This window comes from Micropterus salmoides, unplaced genomic scaffold (genome assembly GCF_014851395.1).
Source record: "Micropterus salmoides isolate LMB-PRFRI ecotype aquatic unplaced genomic scaffold, ASM1485139v1 Ms_hic_scaffold_21, whole genome shotgun sequence".
Lineage (NCBI taxonomy): Eukaryota > Metazoa > Chordata > Actinopteri > Centrarchiformes > Centrarchidae > Micropterus > Micropterus salmoides.
Window position 1 is genome coordinate 3,150,402 of NW_024041262.1, and position 11,422 is coordinate 3,161,823.

At 41.7% G+C, this 11,422-nt stretch overlaps 1 protein-coding gene across 1 annotated transcript; it reads right to left on the reverse strand.

The window, feature by feature from the left end:
- Positions 1 to 2,427: 2,427 nt before the first annotated feature.
- On the reverse strand, positions 2,428 to 7,881 carry LOC119916063 (nucleoside diphosphate kinase A2-like). The gene is made up of 5 exons (XM_038735934.1): positions 7,738 to 7,881; positions 5,058 to 5,190; positions 3,298 to 3,399; positions 2,959 to 3,071; positions 2,428 to 2,808 (listed from the first exon to the last, which is right to left on the reverse strand). Exons 2-5 carry the CDS (start codon positions 5,184 to 5,186, stop codon positions 2,694 to 2,696), a joined length of 459 nt encoding a protein of 152 aa, XP_038591862.1. The 5' UTR covers positions 5,187 to 5,190; positions 7,738 to 7,881; the 3' UTR covers positions 2,428 to 2,693.
- Positions 7,882 to 11,422: the final 3,541 nt, after the last annotated feature.

Here is an 11,422-nt window from a genome sequence, read left to right on the forward strand (position 1 = left end):
ATATGTCAGGAGTTCCTGACCACAAGTGTTTCTTTTGTCCCGCTGTGGTGACTTTCTCTGTGTTGCAGCATTTATTAAAACATGTTTATGTCATATTATACCAGCAGAATAGGCCAATAGTGTGGGTCAGAAAGACAGAGGTCTGATTCAGCCAGATGTTTGAGAAGGTGTTTCTGGACATCTCTATTAGAAACATTAGTCTCAGGTCAGCTGATAAAGTCCCATGGCATCTGCCCTGCGCTTTGTTCAGATAATGCAGGAGGAGGGCAGAGATAATTCGGGAGAAGACTAGACCACAGGTACAGATCACATTATTAAGTCTTCTCCTTGGACTAGGAGAGGAAGCTCCATCTAACCATTTCCCCCCTATCTTAGGTGCACACATTTGCATATTTATATTATATATTTATAATATATCCTTAATATAATATGAAATATTCTAAACAATTCAAGTTTAGGCTGTCAGGTTACTTTTGAAACTGAATATTTAAAATAAAAATTAATTTAAATTATTTTTTTAAAGATAAACACAAAAGATGTTTGCAGTTACACATTAACAAGGTCAGTCATGTTTATTTATTAAATACAAGGGTAACACAAAAAATCTAGCTTGTATTGTTGTGTTACTTTTGTCCCAGCTGACGAAAAGTCAGAAAAGAGTCGAAAGTAACAATGTGCCACTTATGTTTAAAGTGAAATTATACGGAAGTCGTTCTACATTTGTACAAAATACCACTTGATATTGATAGACCACACCTTTGAGTCAGTGACCACAGCAAAAATATATCTCTGTCTGAAACATTATCTTTTAAAATCAGGTTTTTCTGAAAAACAGTACTTTTGCCCCCTCTCTCCCCTACTTAATTAGTCCCTGAGGGGAAATTTGTTCTCTGCACTTAACCCATCCTAATTAGGAACATTGGGCAGCCATTGTGCAGCACCCGGGGAGCAGGTAGGGGTTCAGGTACTTGTTCAAGGGCACCTTTGGCAGTGGTCTGGGCTGGACTTGAACTGGATCCTAAGCAAAGTCCCCAATGACTGAGCCAATGCCGCCCTGGCAATGCTTGGCTCTTATCCAGGAAGGACATGCCAAAGACATTTAAAGCACCATACCATTGTGTCAGGTTAGCTTCTTCAGTGATTTTTTCCCCATTCACTATGAAATCAAATAGTTCCTTAAAGCTTGCTTAATTCAGTCCACATTAACTTTGATCACAAGATATTGTGATGATTGAGATGGCATAACACCGTAAAAGTTAAATATCCCAGGATTTTATTTGCTTCAATCACCCTAAATTTAGGACATGCTTTCATTTCATTTTGCTCAAAACTCAGCAAGCAGATAATTAAAAGCAGCATATCCAATAACAGTGCAGGGAGAAGAAAAAGTTAAGTCAGTTAAAGTGCTGTCTTCGGGGGACAGCGAGCGATGGACTTTATATAATGTTCACAACTTGGATTCATTTTGGTCTGTGGGCCTTTAGTTTGTTTCTTTCACTTGCTTCTTTTACTTGCAAACCATGCAAGGACAGAAGAAATAAGGAAATATGTATTCAGAGCCATAAGACATCCTTTCCTCCAAAGAATCATGTGAAGCGACGTTTCTGACGACGGAGGCAGCTCTAACAGCTAGAGACGGTTGAGTTTGTCTGTGCTAATTCTAATAAAGGCTCACATTTGATCAGTGCAGAGCAGCCTGTTCTCTCTGTAGCCATTCCCTGTTTAAACACCTGCACATGTAGAACAACCAGTCTAATTTTCCTGCATCCTGCTCAGGATCATGTCTACTGGCTGAATGCCTTTATATCATTTGATATTTGGATTGGCATTGACATGGTGTCTTTTCAACATTGGAAAGCTAAGTTTTTCAGAGAAAATTGAAATTATGCAAGTCATATCAAAGCAGATGCCCAGGAATAAGCTGATGTTAAAAAAAAAAAAAAACACACATTCCATTTGTGATGTTTAAGTTACTTGTAGACATTAACTGACAATAAACTCGATTTCTGCGCTGATCTCTTTGCCCTTTTAGTCTTGGTTACCGAGCCCAGATCATGCTAGACTGTAGTGCCTCTTTCCGAAGAGTACAAGTATAATGAAATGTAAATACTCAATGAAACAAACACTCAAACTGACCATTTGATTTTTGATCATTTGTTGATTTAAACCATCACTCTAGACTGCATTTTGCACAGAAGGACATGCATGCAAAATCTGTACTCTTCCCACAGCTGGCATTTGCCAGCTGGCATCATGACAACATGAAGCAGATCTGAAAGCAAACAACCTAATCTCAGATTATGGCTCCTCTCCATTACCGAGCTGATATCAAGCACCACATTACAGGTCATTAATTAATCCTCTTATAGAGTTTAGCAGGACACCATACATTAGTGCTGTGTGTGATATGATGAAGGGAGGACGACAGTATTGTGAGCATTTTATTGGAAAGCAGATCAACTTTAACAAAACTGACAGTATAGTCTACGAGTACTTCACTGTAGAGTCAGGGGGATGAATGGAATGTTTCTTTAAAAAAAAAAAAAGGAATGGAGCTGAGGAATGTTGTACAGTATGATGAGTAGTGGGCTGGAGGGGTAAGTGAGGGAAAAAAAAAAAAAACCAATCAAGAAATCTGAGGCAAAAGGTTCACTGGTGTCCAGTGTGAAGACTGCTGCAGGACCCAGAGAGGCTTAGTAGAGCCAGCTGAAGGCACAGCTAGTGTAGCTGACCAGCTCTTCTTGTTTGAACCACAGGGCAATCTCCTTGTTGGCACTCTCCACTGAGTCACTGCCGTGGATGATGTTCCTGTGGAAAGAGCACATGCAAGTAGTAAGGAAAAGAGCCACGAGAGAACCAACAGAATTCAGTCCAAACTAACTTTAACATCCGAGTTACGTCGCTCACCGACCTGTATTTGACATGAACTTCCCAACACAGTATGCAAACAGCACTCACTTGCTAACGTCGATGCAGAAGTCTCCTCTGATGGTTCCAGGCTTTGACTCAGCAGGGTTGGTCTCACCCAGCATCACCCTGCCTGTCTTCACCACACCCTTGCCTTCCCACACCTGAAATACACAAGAAAAGGGATGATGGGAGATGCAGTCATCTTGACCACCAGCTATGCAACTTAGTGTGCCAACCTCCATAACGGCTCAAAAAAAAAAAAAAAACACAATATGTGGCAGGTCACCTTTTAGGGGTGGTGTCTAACCTCGCTAAACTGGCCCCACAGCAAGCCTCTTTCCACATCAAACACTGCAGTCGCACAGTCTGTTGTATTTTGTTTCTTACCATGGCAACCACTGGACCAGAGCTCATGTAGTTGATGAGGGTAGGAAAGAACGGTCTGTCCTTGAGGTCGATGTAGTGCTGCATCAGGAGGTCCTCAGAGGCCTGCAGCAGGGACAACATACACAGGTCAGTTTTTGGACTCTTATCTACTTCACCAGGTGATCAGAATTCTCACCTGTGTCACATCAGTGCAGTATACTGTAGGGGATTTGATTTGTGCTGGATGATGTCAAACACAAATACCAGCAAATCCAGCTAGTCTCATTAACTGTTTATAAAAATCAGGCTGAAGTGCCTTTATCAAGAGGGACTACGCTGCCCGTCTGAGTCACTTCTGAATCAGTTTCCTATTCAACCACTGAAACAGTTCCACGGCTACTGTAGGTCTTGGAGGGCAACTTCTTTATTTTCAACCTGGACCCCATTTTCCCCCCCATGTTTGTGTCCAAGTGACTAATGGGTACAACATTTTTTGAAATTGGTCTAGTATTGAGAGAGTGTGCTGCAGTCTGGAGCAGTGAGACAGCGCTGCAAGGTAACCCTTGCAGGCAATAGCACATTAGTCACAAAAATATAAGGGATACAGAGCACAGGTTGTGAAAAAGCTTTATTAATATCTGACACCATTTACTAAAGACACCCTACTGATTTTAAAGGCAACATGGATCCTGCAGGTGATCAGAAACATGAGAACTTCCACATTCACAGGTCAATAAGAACTGAGCAAACTCAGCTGTTAACCCTTCAACCAAGTCACACTAAACAGAAACTGGCTGCCAACTCACTTTAGAGCAACAGCAAATCCTGGCCCCATGTTTCCTTAGATAAACTTACTGAACCCAGTGATTAAGGGGGGGGGGGGACTGGCATCCAAACAGTACTCTACGTCAGCAGCTACCCGGATGGGTCTCTGAATTAAGTACTTCATGCGCAATAAAATCCATAACAGTGTCCTAGACAGCAGAGTCGGAGCTTTCGGGCCTTTACTGGCAGTGATGCCCCCCCGCCCCAATCATAATGTACTCAATAACTACAGTGTGACACACTGACCACCGCCCCCTGCCTCCTCAGCACACCTGGTCAATACGTCCCACTCTGTCAACTTTAATAATAAGGAGACAGTTGAAGGAGCAACCCCCCCCCCGAAGCACCACGTCAAAATCTGACATGATTCTCTAGAAATGGAGCCTTCAGATTCTCTTCTGACTGAACCCAGTGGAGATGGGCATTGGCCATTTCAGCAAGATGACCAATTGGAATATACATTTTAACAAAAACTTCCAGCACTAAACACAACAATCAGTGCTGCTTTTTCTGGACAGGCCTTTGTGCTGCTGACTCAGGCTACTTGGCTCCCATTTCAGTGTCCCTTCATGCTGCACCACTGACGACAGGATTCATATGAGCAATTAGGGTTATCTACTGCACCTCAGTTATCTGTACTAGGACTTTTGCATTCAGACCCAGGAGACTGCCTTTTCTGTTAACATGAATCTTTGCATAATGCAGGTTTATAATATAAACTTTACAGTCGAGTTAAGCAGCATCCCACTCTGTGGATCGGATGTCAGAGGATCACAAGACCTTCCTCTTCACGCTAATCGGTTGTGCTCTAGTCAGGAATAGACGAGCAGGCTAATCAGCTCAACTGACCCTCTGTAAAAATACCACTGACTATTATAAAGGCAGCCAATCTCATACCCTTTGAATTCAAGGTAATTATAAGCCAGTGCATTATAGAAAAGGCATTGTTTACTTACATGGAGCATTTTCATGCCCACAAGCTTGAAGCCTTTCGTCTCAAACCTCTTGATGATGTCTCCGATGATACCCCTCTGCACACCATCGGGCTTGATGGCAAGGAAAGTGCGCTCCTTCATCTCGGCCATGACTCTGAAACAAAGGGGAAAATAATGCAGTGAAGAAATAAAAAAAACAAAAAAAACAAGTGCAATCTCCAGGAGGAGCCAGCCGTCACTTACACCTCTTTATTGCATTTGGCACAGTTGGCGGTGGGGCCGGCTGCCGAGGACCCCGACCCCATTGCATAGAGAACACAGATCACAGGACTCCGGTTAGTGAGGATCTGACAGCAGGATCACCTCAACTGACTGACTTTGACTGCCAGCCCCGCCTACAGAGCAAAGACCTTTATCCTCACGCTGTTTCTCTGCTGCACTGGACACGCTCACTTTCACGCCTCATGAATGCAGCAAGTCAAGAAATTTTATCTGCAACTCATTTTATAGACTAGACAAAATCATGGAGGATTTACTCTATCAATTTTTAGACAATTCCTTTGGAAGTTTCCAATAAAAAAAAAAAAAAAAAGACTGATGTCATTTTGTAACAAGTGTAAGTCAAAACAGATCGTGCTCAAGTGGTACATTTCAAATTCTAGCAATTGCTGGTGTAGCATAGAGAGTCCTCTCTACAGCTTAGGGCTGGTCGATTTATCAAATTTTATTTTCAGTTACGATTTTGGATTCCAACAATTAAGAAGTTGGTATTTGTTTCCATCAAGTGTGTCGTGTAGGTGCTGCTGGTGTATTCGTCCCTGGTTCAAAAACTACAAGTCCCACATTCCACAAGCCGCAATGCACCAGTCCCCATACAGTTTTCTGTGATGAGTCATCACTCCTCAGTGATTGAGAAGTTTTTAAGTCATATTTTCAGAACAAACATTGATTCAATGTTGCTAAACACACAGCTGTAATTGGAACCCAATGAGAGTTCTTCCCAGGAAACTTAAGGTACAATATATTTGGGGATTACAGAAAGGAAAAATGCAACAATAATTATCATAATATAATGTTCCATAACACAATATTGAATAAGTGTTTGATTTTATTCACCTGAATCATACAAGTTAGGACTTTAAGATGTTTATTTTGTTGAGTAAAAAAGACTGGAAAGCTTACTTAATCTTACTTGTGCATATTTGTTGACAGAGATCTTATTGTTTTGAATGTTCCACCTCAGATTTGAGAGGTGATCCACAGTTTGGCCACAAAGAAGAGTTTTAGCCACAATTATGAGAGTTTTTATCCTGATAACATTTCTGGCCTCATCGTCCAGACTACGATGTAAATACTGAGGCCAAGAGCTCAAGTGCATGATCACTGACTCCAAGGCCAGCTCCTCATGTGAGCGCCATTACCTAATGTGACAGGAATAAAAAGCCAGACCGGGACAATATTAAAGATAGAATCCGCTTAAGAAATGCAGTTTTAAGTGGAACTAATCCTTGGAGAGTGAAACCACACAGAGGCACCACCGTCCCTGAAGATAGCTAAACTCAGCACACTGGTGCAAAACGTTACATCTTCGTCTGAATATGACTGAGCCACAGAATGATTCTCTCTTCCCCACATTAAAACTCACAAAACCGCTAACGCGAGTGCTGCACCTGCTTGTGTCTCTAGCATTAACAGAACTGAGTCCGATGAGTTTCACTTTTGTGTTAGTTGCGAGACAAAGAGGAGTGTGGCCGCCTCCTCTGACGCGGCCGCCTCCTCGCCCTCCGCCCGCGTCTCGCTGAGCTCCCTCGCCGCTATCTGACACGTTGAAATGAGCTGGCAGAGTTATGAAATCATTCGGTGTGTTTATCGTTAAGTGCCACGATTTCGGACTGTGTGTGCGCGCAAAGGTCTTCACCGCTTCAACTTGACATTTCTTCAGATGGGTTTGCTGGCTTGGTCGCTAGGCCAAAGGGAAGCCACAGCTACATTAGCATAGCATTTAAGATCACAAGTCACAGCTTGTCCGCTGTGTAAAAGGTCCAGTTATTGAGTAAACACGCAGCCGCTTTATCAACTTAGCTCTGATAGACGCCGTGTGTGTGTGTGTGTGTGTGTGTGTGTGTGTGTGTGTGTCAACGCAAATGCACTCTGCTCACCGACGTCAGTGACGTTTGGTGTCTCGGTGTTCGCCGGCTGCACTTGACGGCCCGGCTTAAACCATTATGTCATTGTCAACTCCGGCTAAAGACTTTTATCCCTCCTGAGAGAGACGGCACCTCGTTATTGGAAGCCGCACACGTGCCGTAGCAGCAAATTCCTTTCAGCAGGAAGATGAGCCGCCGGGACAGACCGGGACAGACCGGGACAGACCCGGGCCTTCACGGCCACATGCTCTTTTGTTCGCGCTACTGCGGGAAACCGCTTCCCACGCAACATGTCAGGACAGCGGCTCGGAAAACGGCTCAGTGCGCCAGGACCGCACCAAAACAGCGAGCCCCATATGCTGTCCCTTCATTTATTAGCGCATGAAGTTAATGGATTAACCAAGTTTAAATATGATAAAACCAAGTTAAACCCCACCTGCTAGAACAACTGACTTCCCAAGAGCACTAGTGTTAATGAACGCAAAGTATTCTACACTCTACTCCCAAAAATATGCAGTTCCCAAAGTAAACTATGAATTATCTGTTCAGATTACCTTCACAATGGAGCTCCGGTTGGGTGGACAGAAGTAGTTGCTCCGGTTGACGTGGGAGAAGAGCTAGGGAGCGTGCGCAGCCGCGTTTTATCCGGGAAGGCGGAGACTGGTGCGACGGCAAGTCACTGGAGCCAAAAGGAAAGACACGTTTGCCTTTTCCTTTAGCGAAGCCACAGATCAGTTCTGGTGTCGCGAGATAGATTTCACTACTGTACTGTTGAACGTTGCAAGGAGGGGCACGCTCGGGAACGCTCGGTTCCTGTTCAGATTTCGAAAATCTATTCAATGTGTTTTATATGGGAAATAGTTTATAGCTGTTTTACACTGTGTTCATCACACGAATAAAATGTATTGTGCTTGAACGCACTACAAATCATCATCCACACAGCAGAGCAGAGAGGCGGGGAAGTGAACCAGCTGAAGTGAAGATATGTTAACTCCAAAATAACTCGAGTTGATCATGCTCCTTCACGCAAACCTTCACGAGGAAAAAGCCAATACTTCATCAATACCTGTTCAGAATAGTGACTTTGCTATTGCAAACATTAGGTGTTGCTGCTCTAATCCTGTTCTTAACAACACTTTTAGTAATGAAAAATAACCACTTGGCATAAGAGTATTGATAAATAACCAAACCAATAAGAGTAGTCGTAGGCTATCGATAAAATTTTAACGATACCCATTCCTAAACACCACTAAAATTTGTGAAAAGGGACCTGTGGATCCCGGGGATTCACTACATTAAAAAGCAACATCACTGAAGCTGAAGTGGTGGTTCACTTTCTAATTTTCTCAAACATTACTGTGTAAATCTGTGAATGTAAATTTCCGGTGACGCCAGGTGTTGGGGAGCAGCCTACTGCGGATGTGAAAAAGTTGCATGAAGCCTAGAGGCTCCAGAGGAAGCTATGAGAAATCTGATCAAATGAATTTAATGAAAACATCTGGAGGTGTGGAGTTTTCTGTTATGTTCTGCCTATTTCAATTAGGTGGTCTAAAAATCTATTCAATGAAAAAATCCATTTCAGCCACTTTCACTTTCTCTTTCACCAACTGCACAGGCTAGTGGTTACTTTATGGTGAAGGCTACTAAATGGAATTACATTTTAAAAATTCAGCCTACAGGTTTTTCTGTATTAAAACTGAAAAATGTTACTTCTGCACATCACAACTGAAGAAAGATGACATGTTGCATTTAATGGGACCATCCATTGTGACCTGTATTTTTCAACCTGGACCCTATTTACCTGCGCAAATGATATGCAATGAAGCAACCAGGAGGCACAAACACACAAGACTATATAAGGTTAGTCATTCTACTGAAGTCATGGCATTGGCATCCTAAACCAAAACACATAAGACCAAACGATTTGCATCAATGTTTTCCTGAAGGAAGAATGAACCAGACTAAAAAAAAAACACAAGCTTTAATGTGAATCAAATGTTAAAATTGATTTAAATTTTTTTCTTAACAATCATCCATGAACTGACTCAACAGTAAAGGCAAGTCACAGTCAAGAAATCAGCAATATTTCATTTGTCAATCAATGAGTGATCAATCAATAATCAAACTAAATATGTCAAAATCAATTGTAAAAGTAGAATGAAAAGAAAGAAATATAACAAAATGAATAAATGCTTTTCACATCATTTAGAATGTAATAAAAGGAATAGTGCAAAATATCACAATAAATGTCACCAATATCACCAAGATTGTCCAAACGTCCTCAAGCTAAGAAGCATGTTAAAAGCCTTCATCAAACATGCAAAATCCTTATCATCAGCTTGTAATAAGAAAGCATCAGAGGCAGTGTCACACCAATCTCTGATGGACATGGAGGTGGTTTTCTGGCCTTCCTCAGGTGATACGTGTTGTTTCTCTTTTATTTTCACAGTTTTTTATTTTAAGTCCGGTCTGTACATGTCATGTTCTATATACTATATCTTTTAGATGTTCTCCTTTTCCACCAATACATTCAGTCTTATTCTACACGCACTCACTTTAGGATTTGTTGAACAAAACATTTAAGTTCAGTGAGTCACACAATGGGATGTGACACCTGCTCAGTAACTGAATCTTTGTGGGAGCTTTGTTACCCATACCCGAAACTTGCATTTTTGATAGATAACAGAAAAAGTAGAATACTCATTTGAAAAGGAAAATATTTTGTTATCTTGGAAGGAGAAAGTTCCAACAGTTCACCTGTGCCTTGATCAGCTATCACAATTCTTATTATTAGAAAAAGGAAACCTAGAGAAAGAGAACTGTGGCTATATTCCTGAAATATTTGGAACATTTTCAGCTGTAGACTTATCCACTTGTGGATGGGATGCTGAATTTGTTCAGGGATTCATGTATTAGCTTATGGGTTTTATGTGAATGGTTTCTTCCCTTCATGTGACAATCGAATTTTCAACTGTTTGGATTTTTTCCCCTGTATTGTTTGATTGTTATCTCTGCCAGGTGTGTGTGTGTGTGTGAGAGAGAGATGTGTGCATCTGTCTGCAGCTAATCTCACATACTACTGGACTCATCATCCTAATGTTTTTAGTTCACATTATGACTGCTTGCAAAAGGAACTCTGGTGACTGCAGTGATTGACAATTTTTGAAATGCCTGTTTTGTTGATAGAGCCTATCATAAGTCTTGGACTTTGGTCTTTTCAGCAGTATTCACCATTTTACATGTGTGTTACAACATAGCAAAATACATTTCCAATCAACTAGGCTACAACAAGGCACCGTTGCATCTGCATATTAATTGCATACCCGGTATGTTATGACCCTCTAAAGTTAGGCACCACATGAGATGAAACCCCCCTGATGCCTTGGTGGTTTGCACACACATGAAAAATGCATGTGCACTCCCATATCTGTGGGCTTATAGCATATAAAAAGAAGCTTTAAAGAGGACTTGTAGATTAAAGTGTTCAGCTCAGGACTTTTATGGTATGAGCTACATACTAGTCATAAAGTCACTGGGCATTGCATAACAGTAATGGAAATAACCATGATGTAGCCTGTGATATTGAGGTCATTAAAAACGATGTATCTTATCTAAAGGATTAGTATTCCCACCTCACTCACTTCACTCGTTGTAGGTGAATAGAGTTTTTCTGAGCCTGACATCTTAGCAGTGTGAAAATATTAGGTATGTCTGCCTAAACCAAATCTTGTTTAAATTTGCTTTGAAACATTACGTTTTCACCATTTGCTGTATTGGCTGGCTGCCACCGGCTCTAATGAATGCTGAGCCAGCGAGTGTCCTCACACTGGGCGTATTTGTGGCTCTGCAGACTGTTATTAAGTCTGAATGTTAGGAAGACAAAACGTGAAGTTACACAAATTCGTTGGTTGACACCACTTCTCCTTACTCATAACTCCTTCAGTGAAATAAACAGCTAAACACACACACACATTTATATTTGCCTAAATCACCATTTTCTCTCCTTATTTCTGCCCTGTCCTATTGTTTCTGCTGCTCTTTTCCTCTCCACTTCTCTTCTTCTCTCCTGTTTCCTCTCCTTTCCTCTTCTTTCCTTTCTTTTCCTTTCTTCTCCTCTTCTGTTTCCTGTCCTTTCCTATTGTTTCCTCTTCGCTCCTCTTCTCTCCAGTTTCATTTCCTTTACTCTCCCTTTTCCTGTCTTCTTCTATTGTTTCCCGTTCTCCTCTGGTCTCTCCTTTG